The following is a 20933-nucleotide window of genomic DNA, read 5'->3' as shown; positions in this document are numbered from 1 at the left end:
AGGAACCCGAAGGTTCATTGCCGCCCTCACATAAGCCCGCCAGCGGTCCCTATCCTGTGCAAGATTAATCCAGTCTCTATCATCATACCCCACCTCCCTCAAATCCATTTTAATATTATCCTCCCATCTACGTCTCGGCCTCCCTAAAGGTCTTTTTCCCTCCGGTCTCCCAACTAACACTCTATATGCATTTCTGGATTCGCCCATACGTGCTACATGCCCTGCCCATCTCAAACGTCTGGATTTCAAGTTCCTAATTATGTCAGGTGAAGAATACAATGCGTGCAGTTCTGTGTTGTGTAACTTTCTCCATTCTCCTGTAACTTCATCCCGCTTAGCCCCAAATATTTTCCTAAGCACCTTATTCTCAAACACCCTTAACCTATGTTCCTCTCTCAGAGTGAGAGTCCAAGTTTCACAGCCATATAGAACAACCGGTAATATAACTGTTTTATAAATTCTAACTTTCAGATTTTTGGACAGCAGACTGGATGATAAGAGCTTCTCAACCGAATAATAACAGGCATTTCCCATATTTATTCTGCGTTTAATTTCCTCCCGAGTGTCATTTACATTTGTTACTGTTGCTCCAAGATATTTGAATTTTTCCACCTCTTCGAAGGATAAATCTCCAATATTTATATTTCCATTTCGTACAATATTCCCGTCACGAGACATAATCATATACTTTGTCTTTTCGGGATTTACTTCCAAACCGATCGCTTTACTTGCTTCAAGTAAAATTTCCGTGTTTTCCCTAACCGTTTGTGGATTTTCTCCTAACATATTCACGTCATCTGCATAGACAAGAAGCTGATGTAGCCCGTTCAATTCCAAACCCTGCCTGTTATCCTGAACTTTCCTAATGGCATATTCTAAAGCGAAGTTAAAAAGTAAAGGTGATAGTGCATCTCCCTGCTTTAGCCCGCAGTGAATTGGAAAAGGATCAGATAGAAACTGACCTATACGGACTCTGCTGTATGTTTCACTGAGACACATTTTAATTAATCGAACTAGTTTCTTGGGAATACCAAATTCAATAAGAATATCATATAATACTTCCCTCTTAACCGAGTCATATGCCTTTTTGAAATCTATGAATAACTGAAGTACTGTACCCTTATACTCCCATTTTTTCTCCATTATCTGCCGAATACAAAAAATCTGATCAATAGTCGATCTATTACGCCGAAAACCGCACTGATGATCCCCAATAATTTCATCTACGTACGGAGTTAATCTCCTCAAAAGAATATTGGACAAAATTTTGTACGACGTCAACAAAAGTGATATTCCTCGAAAGTTACCACAGTTCGTTTTGTCCCCCTTTTTAAAAATAGGTACAATTATGGACTCCTTCCATTGTTCTGGTACAATTTCCTTTTCCCAAATAGCAAGTACAAGTTTATAAATTTCGCTATATAATGCACTTCCACCCTCTTGTATTAATTCTGCTGGAATTTGATCAATACCTGGAGACTTGTACTTTTTCAGATTTTCTATCGCAATTTCGACTTCTGAAATCGTGGGTTCGGGTATAAATGGCTCAGCAGTTTGTATTTCAATATCGTCCCGATCATTTCTATTTGGCCTATGTACATTTAGTAGTTGCGCAAAATAGTTTTTCCATCTGTTTAGGATTGATGAAGAGTCTGCAAGCAAGTCACCATTCTCATCCTTGATCACGTTTACCCTTGACTGATATCCGTTCTTAAATTCCTTTATACCCTTATATAAATCTCGAATGTTTTTATTCTTACTATTTGTTTCTACCTCATTCAGTTTTTCCTTCAAGTAACCTCTCTTTTTATTCCTAAGTGTACGACTTGCTTCCCGTCTTTCATTGAAATAATTATCTCTATTCTCCTCAACTGGATCCTGTAAGAATTTCAATTTTGCCTGTTTCCTTCTTTCTACTACCATGCAACAATCTTCATCAAACCACGGTTTCTTTTTCTTAGTTTCATAATAACCTATGCTCTGCTCAGCTGCAATTTTGATACTATCTCTGATATTTTCCCACACGCTATTAACATCTAATTCTTTTTCAACTTCGTCGGAACTTTCTAAAGTGGCAAACCTATTCGAAATTTCGACCTGATAATTTTGCTTAGCTTCCTCGTCCTTTAATTTCAAAATATTGAATTTAGTAATATTAACTTGTTGCTCTACTCGCTTGGCTACTGATAATCTTTCTCTTAATTCTCCAATCACCAAATAATGGTCAGAATTACAGTCTGCACCTCTGAAAGTTCGAATATCTACTATACTAGTATGTCTCCGTTTATCTATCAAGACGTGATCTATTTGGTTGTGTGTCAATCCATCTGGAGAAGTCCAAGTATATTTATGTATATCCTTATGGGGGAATGTTGTACTTTTGACAATTAAATTTTTCGATGTGGCAAAGTTGACTAATCTAACTCCATTGTCACTACTAATTGCGTGTAGGCTCTCTTTTCCAATAGTTGGTCTAAAAATATCCTCCCGTCCTACTTTAGCGTTGAAATCCCCCAATAAAATTTTCATATGATATCTAGGGAACTGATCAAAAGTATGTTCCAATTCCTCATAGAAGCTATCCTTTATATAGTCGTCTTTCTCTTCTGTAGGGGCGTGAGCATTTATAACTATGATGTCGCACCATCTACCCTTAAGTACTAAATATGATAACCTGTCACTGATAAATTCGACCTTTTTTACTGCTGATTTTATTCTTTTATGAACAAAGAATCCTGTTCCTAATTGGTGATTATTGTTTCCTTCCCCATAATACAACAAGTAATCTCCTATTTGTGATATGCCATTCCCATCTAACCTAACCTCTTGTACTCCCACAAAGTCTATTCTATATCTAGCTAGTTCTTTTGCTACTAATGTTACCCCTCCTGTTCTATAAAGACTAGTTACGTTCCAAGTGCCAAATCTCAAAACCTTATTCCTTTGCTGTGGTCGTGCCAGAGAATCAGTCCTATTCCGAGGCTTACTGTAGGAATTCGTAACAAGCTGTTTTTTACGGTGATGGGTTGTTAGCCCTTCGCCCAACCCCCAAGCTGGAGGACCACCCCTTATCGGCTGTCCACGACTGCTTATTCAATATATTCGCAGCTACCCTCCATATGGAATGCAATAAATGAAATGAAAAATGAAACATTAGCACTTTGATTTAATTTAATACAAATAATTAAATCTTATATATTTCTCAGGGAAGTAATATATACTATACGAGGATATTACATTTAAATCATTTATCCCATAATAATTTCTACGTTCTTTTTTTGCCTTTTGAAAAATCGAAACAACTTTGGCTACTTATTGTTATTATTGTATAAACATTACAATAAAAGTGTTGATCCTAAGTGCATTGTCGTAAATATATTTCTTATACGTATTTGCAATTCTTGTCATTTTAAATGACATGACAGATTAAAAACAATACCATAGTACGGAACACCTGAAACTGTTAGCTGAATATACCGATAACGTCGATCTTATTCGCAGAAACAAAAATTGTAACGTTATACGTAACTACTCAGACATTCATGAATAAAGCACTCCAGCAATTATGTAGTCAGATCACGTGTATGACTCAGGGTTTTCGAGCTGGAATCCTGATCCAGCTGTATTTGGGTATAAGACAGAATTCCACTTCGACATGTCACATTTTTTTTTACAGATTTTCCCCAACTGTAAGGACAATATCAGATAATTTCATAGAGGATTTTCGGTCTCATCTTTGTACCGCCATTTCCATCGACACTAAATAGCTCAGCATTTACTACAGTGTCGTCAAATAATTAATTAAAATGTAGATATTAGAGATAGAGCAATGATTCACCATTACCTGAGTGACTACTATATCGTTCGTTTTCAACGCTAGATACTCGTGCTTAAATTCGAGTCAGTTCTAAAGGAATATACATAGAGTGGTGAGACGAGTTTTCTCGGGATAGTCCCGTTTCTCCATCATCATCTCATTGTAACTCCGATCGACAAAGTGCGCAATCTTGCCATCCAGCAATGTGACACATCCTCCGGCAAAGAGTAAGGGTTTCATATCTCGCCAATCACTTGAGTTGAACACAAATTGAAAAACGAAGAAGATGTAAATAAATATTTCAAATACATACTTCAAAGAAATGTGAGGAGCTTGGTGATATGTCAGCACACAGAGATGTTAAGGCGGCAGCACTGCTAACAGAGCGGCCATTGGTTGAAGCAGGGCCGTTGCCCTCTTTAGATTGGTCCCTCATTGCATTGAACAGTTCCACAACCTGTAACAAATAAAATATATTTTGAAGACAACGTTTTATAACTAGCCCATACAAATAAATATGTACACTTGGTCAAAATGAAAGTGGCCGGTCTCTTGAGCAGCGAAAATTTTCCAAGCCCCTTCGGGTGAGCGCGCAGTTCACTACGTAAACCTCCGTGCGCCGCTTTAGTTAACTCCATAATACAAGGCGCTGATTTGGGCTACCTCCACAGCATGCTTCGAATCTCCGTAGAGAATGTTTTGTTTTGTCCTTTCTTTTATTTTTACAACTCCTTTTAGTGTAATATAATCAAATAATTTTGCTTTAATTCATGTTATTTACAAATAATTATAAAATTGGTGAAAATTTGTGGTTATAATTCCAGGATATCAGAATATATTTTGTCATCAGGATTATGGTTTTTCTTCTTGTTTACAATTGCTACATTTAGGCCCTAATGATCACGGATTTAGATTAGTATAATAATCATATTCCCTGTAGCACAACTTGCAAATTAATTATTGCCAACTATTTAACCGGCAACATATTTACTGAATGTTCCTTAGGCAATAGAGTGCAAATCAGCAGGGATTAATAAAATAATTAACACAGCATTTTAATATAAAAGCCCTTAATTGTCGTCTTTAGTGTTACTTCCATCTAGCGTCAAAAGTTTCTTTTAACACGAAAAAATAATAAAGCGAAAAGTATTCTAAATATTAAAAAAATGACGAAAACCGGTTATATTTTCACTGATGCATTTAAAAGGCAACAAAAAAAAAAGTTTAGTAATTCCACGAAAATTTGAACTTGCAATCTCACAAACTCTTAGCTAACGCTTTACCAACTACGCTAAGAGTTTTACTGCAGTCAGAACGGCATTGTAACGAGCAATGATCGTACTCCACTTGAAAACCTGTTCCACAGTATATAGTGTTTGTGTTACAATATTCACTGTTTAAACCCTCTGTCTGTTTTAAATCTCGTATATGAATTATTTTCTCGGAAGATTTTAGTGATTGCTAGTTGTGTTCCCCATTATAACTACCAGAAGAATATACGCAATCTTTTGAACAAAGCCTGGCTGTTCCGAGCGCTCACGGAAATACCCGATTCGATCTTAGTCTCTTAGACGCCGGCCACTTTCATTTTGACCAAGTGTACGTAAGAACTACATACAAATTCAGTCAATTGCAAGAAAATTATTCTTAAATAGTTTCTGTTAATAATAACGGAATCATGCGGTTCAACTACCAATTTATTCGTCTCGGATATATAAATTACCTTCAGTCGCAAACTCTTTCACTCTGGTGCGAATGATGCGATTTTTCACAACTGGAACTCGGAAAAGATTTTTACCAGATCTAGGAAATCTCAATACATCTCATTCTCTTTTACCCAAGTACTTGGGTTTGGTTTATTTTACGACGCTTTATCAACTGCGATAGTTATCTAGCGTCTGAGTGAAGTGAAGGTGATATCATCAAAATGAGTCCAGCGTATTGAGCATTTCCATAACACATAACAATAAAATTGACATTATTTAATAAATTCGATTTTTTTACAAACTGTATTTCTTAATAAATCTGTGTCTACTTTTTTACAAACCTTGTAGAAATGTCATTATGATATATTCAGTAGTTACAGAGATAATGGTTCATTAAATAAGCAAATTTAACATAGGCGCATTGGTGATAGGGTAGTTAATTTCCCCCTGAAAAAGAACCCATCGATAGCTAACACAAATTTTTAAAATTGCATCGTGTAAACTGGAAAGACTACATTATTTTGTAAAGTCCACATTACATGATCGAAGGAAATTAGTTTTTCTCTTCATTGTGGCACGAAAGTTAAAATATAAATCGTAATTAATTTCAACTTCAAAATCCAACTGAACACCCAGTTACACATCTGTTGGATACTTGAACCCCGGAGCACCTACTGTATACGTACAGTCCGCGCCTATGAGTGTTGGTGCATCTGATATTATTGCGGGTGATGGCATTAAACCCTAGATCATATATGTAACAGATATGTCGGGCTTATAGGCTTTGAGGTTAACAACTTTTGTCAGGTTTACTACGCTGCCATCTAGTTGTTACATAAGGAGTCACGTCATAATTCCCATTCGAATTGCATTAGCGACTGTGCTGCCATCTCGTGTTCGTTTACGGCGGGCGGGTGGCGATCCTGGCGGTTGTTCTCTTCAAAGTGCTGCCGATTTTAACGTAGCGAGGAGTTATCTGTTACATATATGATCTAGGATTAAACCTACAACTAGTCACCATACAAATGATAACAAATTGCGAAGTGTACAAATATGAAGCATCCTACAGAATCAATGATAGCACAGCTCTCTAGTTCACACAAGTATCTTAGGATCTTGTTAACAAAAATAGACAACATTTATTTGAATGAATGAATTAATGAATGAATGAATGAATGAATGAATGAATGAATGAATGAATATGTTTGTCTTTAAGCAATATACCTTTTGGTGAGGCGGCACTTCACATTATTAGTATACAGTGACGTCTCCCCGTTATACAAGACTCTTGTACAAGTCGTTTAGGACATTATTTATTTTCAATTTATTATTGCAATTCTTCCACTAGTCTTTCCTTGTCTGTCATCAATTCTTCCACTACTTTACTCCTCACCCATTATTATACCAAAAATATTATACTTTTAATTCTTGACCCCCCCTCCTGTATGATATATTTCCCCTCACTTCACATCTCTAACTATTTGCACTTTTCACTGCTAACGTTTCCACATTGCTACTTTAGTTTAGGTCTTAGTTTTCTTTTCTCACGATTTATTTCCTCTCCATATCATTTCCTTAAGTCACACTGCTTTTTCACCTTGTTTTCTCCTCTTTCTTCATCACTGGTTCCTGGACTACTGTATTACCTACTTGCATTACTCTATTCTCGTCAGCCTCGATTTGATATAATTAACATTTCGCTGTTCTTAGCTAAGTAAGGCGGCCCGGTTTCGGGTTCCGGTCAAATTTGTAATTTTTCATTGAAAAATTCATAGTGACACTTATGGCGTTGAAGGTCGAAAATTGGGGTTTTCTCCATATTAGGCATCTCCATCATTCCGTCACCATTTCTTCATTTCGTCATCATTCCATAGCATTCCCCGATCGAAGGGGGCTGGCCTAGGGACGAGTGGGGTTGCCTGCTCGAAACGTGGGTACGCAGCGAACCTTAGTGTAGTCAGCCGGTGTAGATTTGGGAATGCGCCTAGCTTGAGGATTAGCGCAACAGGTCGCAGTGCTGGGCCATAGTATCCCCCTCCCGTAAATTCCATTCCAAGGTAGGCCTATAAGTTTTAGAGGGCATAATGAATGTTTATTTTTTATTGTGTATGTATATGTATATGTTTATATTTTTATGTGTGTCTGTGCATTCGTATGCTCACGATATGAGCATATAGTTGTGAATTATTTTATCACCCTATTATGCCCTCCGTCACCCCCAAGGAAATAGTTCTATCTCCACCTATGAATCTACCGTAGGTCGAACTTCGGTTCGTTTAGTGAAAAGCAAGCAGTCAACTGCTGTACCAATCCTGGGCTTTACACAAGTCATTTACAACCCTGGATAAAGTCAACAGAAACTGAATTACACAAGCACAATCGGAAATTATAGTTTCCTATGAACTATTATTGCTAACAACAGCTGACATATGGCGTGTGTCAACAGTTATGCATACTGAACTAATTAAACGAGAGATTATCATCCAGTCAAATGTTTACAAACACATTCTGGAAGCTTCTACACTAAGCAAACAGTTGAACTTGATGTTTACAAAATTTGTAATAAAACAGAACGCTATGTCACGAGTGTGTGCCATATGATTTTCATTTGCTTTATATAAACATAAAAAGAGTTTCGAATCAATTTAGTATCAAAATTAAAACATCAAATGGAAACAGTAATGTACATCCTGTTTTGATTACGAATTTCTTGTTAAAACTAACATTATTATTTCGTCAAAAAGTTTCATTTGTTATTCAATCCGTACTTTCAAGGTTGAGAAATAGCTTAAGTGATTGTGAAAGACATTTCTATTTAATTTGGTAGCTGGTTTTATCTTTTGTTGTTGAACGAATGCATTAAATCAATTGACAGAAGAGTCGGCTGTATGAATATGGCCTTGTTACAAAGAAGTGAGTAGCTGCCACGAGTTTGTCTATTTACACTTTATAAATAGATGACATTGTTCGCAATGCTTTCAACTAAACACTTATCAAAATGAAACGGTGGTCAGCGACTTCTGTAAACAATATCAAGCTGTGAATAGATTTAACATGCATTTCAATCATACAACGGCAAAGCTAGTCAAATACGTCAGTCTTGGTGAACGCAGCATAGCTTCAACGTTACGCAGAAGCAAATCATATCTAAACTATGAGTATCTACGATTCGAATCCTGTCTAGGGCATATTCACATGTAAGTGTAATGAATCGAAGTGCCTGGCGTCAACAGAAAGCAGCTACAAGTACGTATGTTTGCATCAAAAAATGTGTTAAGTCTCAAAAAAGTCCAGTAATGGGCTTAGCGGAAGCACTTAAAGGTTTCTGGTTCTAATACATACAGTTCCTGATCAAGTGACCACATATAACAAATTGATCAATCTAATACATTTTCAAGACAACTTTTACAGGGACATTATTTTATTTTTACTTAAATTTTTATTGTACCTGAGTTTTTAATGTACTTCACTCTCATCCCTTCTACTAATGAAGTTCAACCGTCCTCCACACAGAACCAAGGCCGCATATGCAGTCAAAGTTGCCTTGCGGTCATAGTAAACAGTATTGAGTTAGTGAGTATAGTACGTTCCAGATATATGGTTGCGTTTTCCAGGGACGAAAGAACTTTCAATATTGGATCATATTTTCGCACAGATACTGTCGTCCGTTTGCCTACGTCGCATCCCGGTTTCCCCCACCTACTTTTGCTCGCACTTCTGTAAAGACCAGGGGTTGGGCTTTTTTCTGGAAACATTAATTTTTGTTAAGGAATTGGACGTCTACGTAATTTTTATACAACTGTTTAAAATAACTTAAATAAAAGGGCTTCGTTAAGTAAATTAACTGTCACGTGACTTCCCCCACCTACTTTTGCTCGCACTTCTGTAAAGACCAGGGGTTGGGCTTTTTTCTGGAAACATTAATTTTTGTTAAGGAATTGGACGTCTACGTAATTTTTATACAACTGTTTAAAATAACTTAAATAAAAGGGCTTCGTTAAGTAAATTAACTGTCACGTGACTTCCCCCTTTTCTACAACCCTGCGACAAAATCACTTGGACGGACAGCAGATAGCATATCTGAGTAATTTTATCTTTTCGGATCGGGCAGAAGTGAAGATTGAATTTACAGTACGTAAGGTATTCTTTTATAGAGTAGGTACTGAATTATTTCAACGTGAGTTACTGGTACGAAGTACGAAACTGGAAATTGGAATTAGGTACAATAGTCTACAGTGCGATAATATGCACAAAAGAACTGAAGCCTGTATCGAAATGAACGGCCACCATTTAAAAAAATGTGTTTAAATATCCATATTATGATTTTTGTCAATTTAAATTCACTCTATATTGTACATTAATGTGCTGTAGACGGTATAACATACACTGCATAATGAATACGTCTGCATGGATAACTCAGTTCGTGAGTAAAAACACTTATTCTTAATACTGTACTGTATTTTGATGAAAGAAAAACCTAATGAAAATTATCAAACTCAAAATCGTGATATTTTCTCGTTTACGTAAATGGATGAACTACTTTTCTTCCCTCCTATACCTAGTAAAGTGATTTGTATTTTACGCCAGTATCTTTAAACTCCGGTCGTGGAAGGGGGTAGCAAACAGTGTTACCGGTTCTCAACCGTTAATCCAAAAGTATAGCCAGGTTAATATTAGAAATGTTAGTAAAAATAAAATGATGTCCCGGTATCATTTCACTACGCTGTCATCTAGCGACTACAAAGAAGTCTCGTTATAATCCTGATGGAATTGCAAGGAGTAACAGCTTGTAGCTGTACTTTCATTTAGCAATCATTAACAAAAAAAATTCATTTTCGACAGTGGAGATCCTAGTGGTTATTCCCTTTTACACTGAATTTCAGATAAGAAATATATTGAGGTAAACAAAATGGTGAAGTTTGTCCACCTTTATATATAATTAAAATATGTCTAAAAACCTAAGTTAGACATATTTTAATTATTCTTGTCATAGCAACCTCTTTCTTCACAAACCATGATATCAAACTACCCACAATTACAAATATGATGTTATTTCTTTATTAATTGTTTTATAATGCTATCGCAGAAAAAAATAACGTGTGAAACACGTTTATAATGTTATACAGTTACTGTACTCGTCAAAATTAGGGAAAGTTTCGTGAACTTGTTTCATAATTAGGCCTACTATTATACGATAGCCTGCGAAAGTACTTTTAACATTCACTCTCAACTACATACGTCGATTGTCATATTTTTCCCCCAACAGATGTCACACGGCAGCAATCGCAACCGATCAATAAAACGGTTAAAACAATGCCAGACCTACTTTTAAAAATAACTGTTTTTGGTTTAGAAACGTACAAATTGTTTGATCAACTATTTTACTGACAACTATATGAAATAATTAAAATTAAAGTAATTATAAAAATAGGGATACCCGAATATGAATCGGGGACATCTCGATCTGCAGTCGAATGTTCTACCACTGAGCTATTCCACTCCTTGCTATTAATGATAATTACAATGAGCGAGAATACAGCAGTGGAGAACCAGGGGAATTCTCTCTAAACGAGCATGGACGAAGAGCTGTTTAAAAATAATAAACTTGGCAAATATTAATAATAATAATAATAATAATAATAATAATGATTTATTTTAGCTGGCAGAGTTAAGGCCGTAAGGCCTTCTCTTCCACTCATCCAGCAAATATCCCTACTCACAAAATAAAATGTGATTTTTAACATTTGTGTTGAACATAACTATTTACGGTAAAATTTAAAAAATCGACTCATGCAGTAGCTAAGGTCTATTTCATTCTTCATATTTCATATAACAGAGAAATAAAACGAAAAGTAGAAAACTTACAATATCATCCTCAGAGAAGTGACTTGGCACAATTCTGATGGTTTCGCGGTGTCAGCATGCAAACTCTGAATGTCATTACACAGCACGCTGGTAATTTGAATTGCGATATGAATATTTGACGCGGGGCTCGAACTCTTGAACGCCGCACGGCACTTGTTGCACTGGAAAGGGACCGCGCAAAGCATCATCGTGCATGCGGGCGGGAGGGGAGAAATGAAACAGCATCAACACATTCACACATCTGGCGCAGGGGTGTACACACCACCAAGCCCAGTCTTCCATCGTTCCACATATATATTTTTTTTAGTTGGTTATTTAACGACGCTCTATCAACTACTAGGTTATATATTATTGTAATGTACCGAAGTACATATGATATTTCCATGCAGATATTCTGCGTCATCATACGATGAAAGAGTAATGGAACGGAGAAAACTTCTCTCCGGCGCCGGGATTTGAACCCGGGTTTTCAGCTCTACGTGCTGACGCTTTATCCACTAAGCCACACCGGATTCCACACCGGCGTCGGAAGAATCGTCTCAGTTTTAAGTTCCAACTCTTGGGTTCCCTCTAGCGGCCGCCCTCTGCACTACGTCATAGATATCTATGAACCTAGGACCGAAGTCCACACATGTGCTGAGGTGCACTCGTAATGAGTGACTAGTTGGCCGGGATCCGACGGAATAAGCGCTTAGTGGATAAAGCGTCAGCACGTAGAGCTGAAAACCCGGGTTCAAATCCCGGCGCCGGAGAGAATTTTTCTCCGTTCCATTACTCTTTCATCGTATGATGACGCAGAATATCTGCATGGAAATATCATATGTACTTCGGTACATTAAAATAATATATATGATATGCGCAAATCACTTCGTGATTTAAGACGGTGCTTATTCCGTCGGATCCCGGCCAACTAGTCACTCATTACGAGTGCACCTCAGCACATTGTGGACTTCGGTCCTAGGTTCATAGATATCTATGACGTAGTGCAGAGGGCGGCCACTAGAAGGAACCCAAGAGTTGGAACTTAAAACTGAGACGATTCTTCCGACGCCGGGGTGGAATCCGGTGTGGCTTAGTGGATAAAGCGTCAGCACGTAGAGCTGAAAACCCGGGTTCAAATCCCGGCGCCGGAGAGAATTTTTCTCCATGCCATTACTCTTTCAACTACTACGTTATTTAACGTCGATGAGATTGGTGATAGCGAAATGGTATTTGGCGAGATGAGGCCGAGGATTCGCCATAGATTACCTGGCATTCACCTTACGGTTGGGGAAAACCTCGGAAAAAGCCCAACCAGGTAATCAGCCCAAGCGGGGATCGAACCCGCGCCCGAGCGCAACTTCAGACCGGCACGCAAGCGTCTTAATCGACTGAGCCAAGCTGGTGACTGTTCCATATTAATTTGTAGAATTCGAATTCTTCGTAATTCTTATCATTCATTCATAGTCTTCTGCCCAAGGCCAGGTCTTGAGACGGTTCCTCGTATAGGATGAGGAGATTTTCATTAGATTAGTATTTCGTATTAATATTCTTATATGGATAGGATGCGCGGACGTGTAAGTTAGTTTCAAAATCTGAGACGGAAGTAACAGGTGGACAGGAAGACCGAAAGGAAGCTAGGGGGACAGGAAACATGTGTCCAGGCGTGGAGTTGACTGATGAGGGAATGTATGGACTTTGCCTGCGGGTGGTCAGTAAGATGACGCCAAGCCAGGTTCCAAAAGAGATGATCTGGTATATGTCAGAGAATTGGTAGGACGCCGGAAGTAGGGGGATGTTCTAGTTAACGAACAATTTTTGAAGAACGCGTCTTAAGTGACGTAAGTGTAATCATGGCCAATCAGGATTCTTAATAGAGACACGTGATATATAGATAGGAGGGTGAAATTCTATGTTTGGTGGTTGAAAGTAGGGGATAGATTTGGCAGATAGACAGAAGGCGGACAGAAGGCAGATAGACAGTGTTCGGAGAGGTCGAACTCCACATATTCTCGGCAAACCTAACTCGGAAGTATAACAATTTACGGACTTAGAAATTTTTAGTGGGTGTAGTAAGAAGTCGTGTGTTGCATTATTATTATAAGTCTGAATTCTTTCCTCTCATCACGTTATCAACTGTCCATTATATTACTGGTGTTTTATAGTACAAAATATATAATTACGTGAACTCAGAAATTAGTATACCAACTTGCGGGAAGTGAGAGCGAGATATTATACACTTGGACGCGCATTTCTGCTAATCTGAAACGAACACTTAATAATAATAATAAACGTTTTCATAGTTCTTACCAACAACTTCTGGTGTGCGCCTACATCATTTCAACTTACGAACACGTCTCCCAAACCCCATGTCCCGACCGTTTTTGCAGCTGACCTGGGAACCTCATCCTCTACCGGAGTAATCTCGAGGAGGCTGGCGCCCAAATTAATCAGTGTACGTAGTTAATTATTGACATCGACGTGCCATCCTCGAGATATTCTCCATATTTCGGAGCTGGCAGCCGAGGGCGACGACGACTGTTACAAAATTTGGCGTCCCAACGTCGGGCTCGAGATGGCAACAATGACCACGGCGGAGATCGACGCGAGAGCCGACAGCCGACGCAGGGTTAATGCGGCTCGAGATGGCAACAATGACCACGGCGGGGATCGACGCGAGAGCCGACAGCCGACGCAGGGTTAATGCGGCTGATGGCAACAATGATCGCAGCGGGGATCGACGCGAGAGCCGACAGCCGACGCAGCGTTAGTAGAGCAGCTTGCAGTATCATGCAGTGTCAACGACCGACAGCCACAACACCGTGCAGACCCGAAACAGCTGAGAACAATGATGGACGGTGGGGGAGACGATCAACCAGGCGTAACCTAGAAGACGTCGATACGTAAGCATAAAGGGTTTCATTTCAATTGTTGTGTCCATATATATGTACATGTGTGTAATTCATTTTGTTAGGGTTTATTTTGTTTTTGAGTTTAAGGGGAATTGTTGAAGATATATTATATATTACATGTTGCTAAGGAGCCAGACTAGAAGTAAAAAAAAAAATGGAGACTACAGCAGGGACGAGTACTAGCCAAGATAAAGAAAGTTCGCGAGGTTCGGACAATGTCATGTCGAATAATGTGTTAGAGCGGATATTGGAGCAGATGAATCAGATGAGGAACGAAATGATAGAAACTAGTAATGATTTGAAGAGTGAGATGGGTAATTTGAAGAGTGAGATGGCTGAGAATAGTAGCAGGCTAGAGAGCCAGTTCGTTAATTTGAGAAATGAAGTAGCCGGGAATTATAGGAAATTGGAATCTATGCTGGTCTGGAATTGTAGTGAATTGAATAATAAGGTAGCCGAGAATAGTAATGAAGTGGAAAGTAAATTGATTGAGGATATTAGTGAATTGAATAATAAGATAGCCGAGAATAGTAATGAAATGGAAAGTAAATTAATTGTGGATATTAGTGAATCGAATAATAAGATGGCCGAGAGTGGTAATGAAGTGGAAAGTAAATTAATTGTAGATATTAGTGAATTGAATAATAAGGTAGCCGAGAATAGTAATAAAGTGGAAATTAAATTAATTGAGGATATTAGTGAATTGAATAATAAGGTAGACGAGAATAGTAATGAGGTGGAAAGTAAATTGATTGAGGATATTAGTGAATTGAATAATAAGGTAGCCGAGAATAGTAATGAAGTGGAAAGTAAATTGATTGAGGATATTAGTGAATTGAATAATAAGGTAGCCGAGAATAGTAATGAAGTGATGAACAAATTAGTGGAGAATATTAATGAATTGGGTAGTAAGATAACTGAGAATAGTAATGAAGTGAGAAATAAATTAGCTGTGGATATTGATGAATTGGGAGATAATCTAGATGAGAATTGTAATGAATCGGATAATAAATTAGAAGAGAATATTGATGAAGTGAATAATATGGTAGCTGAGAATAGTAATGAAGTGGAAATTGAATTAGCTGTGAATATTAAGGAGTTGAAAGAGAAACTAGTTGAAAATAGTACTGAACAGAAAGATAAGTTAGCTAAGAATATCAATGAATTGAGTAATAAACTAGCTGAGAATTGTAATGAAGTGGAAATTAAACTAGCTGTGAATATTAATGAATTGAAAGAGAAACTAGATGAAAATAGTACTGAACTGAAAGATAAGTTAGCTGAGAATATTAGTGAATTGAGTAATAAACTAGCTGAGAATTGTAATGAAGTGGAAATTAAACTAGCTGTGAATATTAATGAGTTGAAAGAGAAACTAGATGAAAATAGTACTGAACTGAAAGATAAGTTAGCTGAGATTATTAATGGATTGAATAATACGATAGCAGGAAATAGTAATGAAGTGGAGAGTAAATTAGCTAAGGATATTAATGAGAATACTGAGGAATTGAATATTAAAGTAGCCGAAAATAATAATGAGGTGGAAAGTAATATAAATATGGATATTAATGAATTGGACGATAATCTCGATGAGAATAGTAATGAATTGGAGTATAGACTAGCCGAGGACAGTATCAGGTTAGAGAGCCAGGTGTTAGAAAGTTATAGAGCATTCAAGGAGCAAGTAAATAGAGTAATCGAAAAGTTTGATGTGTTTGGGAGCGATACTGGACTTGGGAAAGAGAATGCGGAAACCTTCACAAACATGGGGCGGAGGGCAGAAGAAGCCTTCCCACCCCACAGAGGGTACAATAGCAATGACCATAATGACGGTTGGAGCAGGGATCGGCCACACAGTGCTGGCGGTCATGGTTTACAACCCTACAATAATGACAGGCGGTACTGCCACGATCAAAGGAGTGAATATAGGAAGGGCTATTGGAGGCCTCATTTTTCTGCAGGAGGAGAAAAAGTTAAGTGGAAGCATGCTGGTAGATTTAATGTGAGGAGTAGTGTGTCTCCACGTGTAAACTGTCAATTTAAGAATGTCACAATGACATATGAGGAAGGCCGCAGACGATCCCATTCGGAGAATGACGATCCGATTCATGATAGACATCCAGGCGACGTACCAGGTTAATAGACGAGAATTTGTGTAAAGTTGAAAATAATATGACTCTAATTATAAGAAAAATAAGAATGTGTTTGTTTTGTGCATGTAGTATTTGAGCGGTATAAGCAACTAGAACCAAGAACTGATTTCAGTGCTGAAAATGTTAACCTTGGGAAAATTTTTGTTACTTTTGTTTTCTTTTTGCCACCTTCAGAATTAGTTGTCTTTGTGTGTTTTCTTATAAGATCATGTGATAAGTAGTATTCCCTGTGGCAATAATTTAAAGATGATATTAATAAGAATTAATAATGATTAATAATAATGATAGAATATATTTTTTTAATTAACTTCATTTATGTTCATTTATTTGTAGAGGTTGAATGATTCGATTTGAATATGTATCCATTTTTTTAGAATCAATATTAATTGCCAGACCATCATTTTAGTTCGAGACATAAAGTTGTCCTCTATATTGAGGGGACGTTATTCGAGATGTGTATTCAAGGTTGCAGCTTGTGTATGAGATATGATAAATAGAGTCAGTATTTCAGAAGTATTGTGTATCGTTTAGTATAATTTTGATTCTGGTTAATAATTATTTCGGTTTTATGGACGTAAATGTGTTTTCAAGGCTGAAGCTAATGTATGAAGTATGATATAAAGGGTTAATTGGTATTTTAAAATGTATTATGTATTATTTAGCATATTTTTTTATTGTGGTTCATAATTCTTATTTCTATGTTATAAATATAAGTATGTATCAAGGAACCGATCATGAATGTGAGTGAGAGAGCGCCATTGTATTCGGATGTGCCCTGAATGTTACGATTGGATGCTGTATATATGTCAGGTAGAAGTCAGTTTAACTGGCGTGTGAGATGTAAGCAGGCGTGAGGTGTGTATATAGATTCATACATGTAAATAGTTGTAAATATGTAATAATTGTAAGTGTAAAGTTGTAAATTGTTTATAAGCATAGCAAAAGGTGTATCCAAGTGTGACTAATTAGGGGACACCGGAGACTAGTAGCGAAGGTATTTTTTTTTGGGGCGTCTCATAACAACAAATATTCCCTTGGGAATATTCTTTGTTATGAGAGGGCATTTGAGACGGTTCCTCGTATAGGATGAGGAGATTTTCATTAGATTAGTATTTCGTATTAATATTCTTATATGGATAGGATGCGCGGACGTGTAAGTTAGTTTCAAAATCTGAGACGGAAGTAACAGGTGGACAGGAAGACCGAAAGGAAGCTAGGGGGACAGGAAACATGTGTCCAGGCGTGGAGTTGACTGATGAGGGAATGTATGGACTTTGCCTGCGGGTGGTCAGTAAGATGACGCCAAGCCAGGTTCCAAAAGAGATGATCTGGTATATGTCAGAGAATTGGTAGGACGCCGGAAGTAGGGGGATGTTCTAGTTAACGAACAATTTTTGAAGAACGCGTCTTAAGTGACGTAAGTGTAATCATGGCCAATCAGGATTCTTAATAGAGACACGTGATATATAGATAGGAGGGTGAAATTCTATGTTTGGTGGTTGAAAGTAGGGGATAGATTTGGCAGATAGACAGAAGGCGGACAGAAGGCAGATAGACAGTGTTCGGAGAGGTCGAACTCCACATATTCTCGGCAAACCTAACTCGGAAGTATAACAATTTACGGACTTAGAAATTTTTAGTGGGTGTAGTAAGAAGTCGTGTGTTGCATTATTATTATAAGTCTGAATTCTTTCCTCTCATCACGTTATCAACTGTCCATTATATTACTGGTGTTTTATAGTACAAAATATATAATTACGTGAACTCAGAAATTAGTATACCAACTTGCGGGAAGTGAGAGCGAGATATTATACACTTGGACGCGCATTTCTGCTAATCTGAAACGAACACTTAATAATAATAATAAACGTTTTCATAGTTCTTACCAACAACTTCTGGTGTGCGCCTACATCATTTCAACTTACGAACACGTCTCCCAAACCCCATGTCCCGACCGTTTTTGCAGCTGACCTGGGAACCTCATCCTCTACCGGAGTAATCTCGAGGAGGCTGGCGCCCAAATTAATCAGTGTACGTAGTTAATTATTGACATCGACGTGCCATCCTCGAGATATTCTCCATATTTCGGAGCTGGCAGCCGAGGGCGACGACGACTGTTACAAAATTTGGCGTCCCAACGTCGGGCTCGAGATGGCAACAATGACCACGGCGGAGATCGACGCGAGAGCCGACAGCCGACGCAGGGTTAATGCGGCTCGAGATGGCAACAATGACCACGGCGGGGATCGACGCGAGAGCCGACAGCCGACGCAGGGTTAATGCGGCTGATGGCAACAATGATCGCAGCGGGGATCGACGCGAGAGCCGACAGCCGACGCAGCGTTAGTAGAGCAGCTTGCAGTATCATGCAGTGTCAACGACCGACAGCCACAACACCGTGCAGACCCGAAACAGCTGAGAACAATGATGGACGGTGGGGGAGACGATCAACCAGGCGTAACCTAGAAGACGTCGATACGTAAGCATAAAGGGTTTCATTTCAATTGTTGTGTCCATATATATGTACATGTGTGTAATTCATTTTGTTAGGGTTTATTTTGTTTTTGAGTTTAAGGGGAATTGTTGAAGATATATTATATATTACATGTTGCTAAGGAGCCAGACTAGAAGTAAAAAAAAAAATGGAGACTACAGCAGGGACGAGTACTAGCCAAGATAAAGAAAGTTCGCGAGGTTCGGACAATGTCATGTCGAATAATGTGTTAGAGCGGATATTGGAGCAGATGAATCAGATGAGGAACGAAATGATAGAAACTAGTAATGATTTGAAGAGTGAGATGGGTAATTTGAAGAGTGAGATGGCTGAGAATAGTAGCAGGCTAGAGAGCCAGTTCGTTAATTTGAGAAATGAAGTAGCCGGGAATTATAGGAAATTGGAATCTATGCTGGTCTGGAATTGTAGTGAATTGAATAATAAGGTAGCCGAGAATAGTAATGAAGTGGAAAGTAAATTGATTGAGGATATTAGTGAATTGAATAATAAGATAGCCGAGAATAGTAATGAAATGGAAAGTAAATTAATTGTGGATATTAGTGAATCGAATAATAAGATGGCCGAGAGTGGTAATGAAGTGGAAAGTAAATTAATTGTAGATATTAGTGAATTGAATAATAAGGTAGCCGAGAATAGTAATAAAGTGGAAATTAAATTAATTGAGGATATTAGTGAATTGAATAATAAGGTAGACGAGAATAGTAATGAGGTGGAAAGTAAATTGATTGAGGATATTAGTGAATTGAATAATAAGGTAGCCGAGAATAGTAATGAAGTGGAAAGTAAATTGATTGAGGATATTAGTGAATTGAATAATAAGGTAGCCGAGAATAGTAATGAAGTGATGAACAAATTAGTGGAGAATATTAATGAATTGGGTAGTAAGATAACTGAGAATAGTAATGAAGTGAGAAATAAATTAGCTGTGGATATTGATGAATTGGGAGATAATCTAGATGAGAATTGTAATGAATCGGATAATAAATTAGAAGAGAATATTGATGAAGTGAATAATATGGTAGCTGAGAATAGTAATGAAGTGGAAATTGAATTAGCTGTGAATATTAAGGAGTTGAAAGAGAAACTAGTTGAAAATAGTACTGAACAGAAAGATAAGTTAGCTAAGAATATCAATGAATTGAGTAATAAACTAGCTGAGAATTGTAATGAAGTGGAAATTAAACTAGCTGTGAATATTAATGAATTGAAAGAGAAACTAGATGAAAATAGTACTGAACTGAAAGATAAGTTAGCTGAGAATATTAGTGAATTGAGTAATAAACTAGCTGAGAATTGTAATGAAGTGGAAATTAAACTAGCTGTGAATATTAATGAGTTGAAAGAGAAACTAGATGAAAATAGTACTGAACTGAAAGATAAGTTAGCTGAGATTATTAATGGATTGAATAATACGATAGCAGGAAATAGTAATGAAGTGGAGAGTAAATTAGCTAAGGATATTAATGAGAATACTGAGGAATTGAATATTAAAGTAGCCGAAAATAATAATGAGGTGGAAAGTAATATAAATATGGATATTAATGAATTGGACGATAATCTCGATGAGAATAGTAATGAATTGGAGTATAGACTAGCCGAGGACAGTATCAGGTTAGAGAGCCAGGTGTTAGAAAGTTATAGAGCATTCAAGGAGCAAGTAAATAGAGTAATCGAAAAGTTTGATGTGTTTGGGAGCGATACTGGACTTGGGAAAGAGAATGCGGAAACCTTCACAAACATGGGGCGGAGGGCAGAAGAAGCCTTCCCACCCCACAGAGGGTACAATAGCAATGACCATAATGACGGTTGGAGCAGGGATCGGCCACACAGTGCTGGCGGTCATGGTTTACAACCCTACAATAATGACAGGCGGTACTGCCACGATCAAAGGAGTGAATATAGGAAGGGCTATTGGAGGCCTCATTTTTCTGCAGGAGGAGAAAAAGTTAAGTGGAAGCATGCTGGTAGATTTAATGTGAGGAGTAG

General features: G+C 37.7%; 1 protein-coding gene across 4 annotated transcripts in view; it reads right to left on the bottom strand.

Moving 5' to 3' along the window:
- The window catches only part of plx (PTB_TBC1D1_like and TBC domain-containing protein plx), a 403577-nt gene that overhangs the window by 47832 nt on the left and 334812 nt on the right, over nucleotides 1-20933 (bottom strand). For all 4 annotated transcript variants that reach the window (XM_069829428.1, XM_069829431.1, XM_069829429.1 and 1 more), the window contains one exon: nucleotides 4131-4274. In XM_069829428.1, the coding sequence (XP_069685529.1) occupies nucleotides 4131-4274 (144 nt within the window). The remainder of the gene's footprint in view (nucleotides 1-4130; nucleotides 4275-20933) is intronic.

The sequence above is a fragment of the Periplaneta americana genome, chromosome 6 (genome assembly GCF_040183065.1).
Source record: "Periplaneta americana isolate PAMFEO1 chromosome 6, P.americana_PAMFEO1_priV1, whole genome shotgun sequence".
Taxonomy (NCBI): Eukaryota; Metazoa; Arthropoda; class Insecta; order Blattodea; family Blattidae; genus Periplaneta; species Periplaneta americana.
The sequence above is the reverse complement of the archived record's forward strand: the minus strand, read 5'-3'. Positions and strand labels throughout refer to the sequence as shown.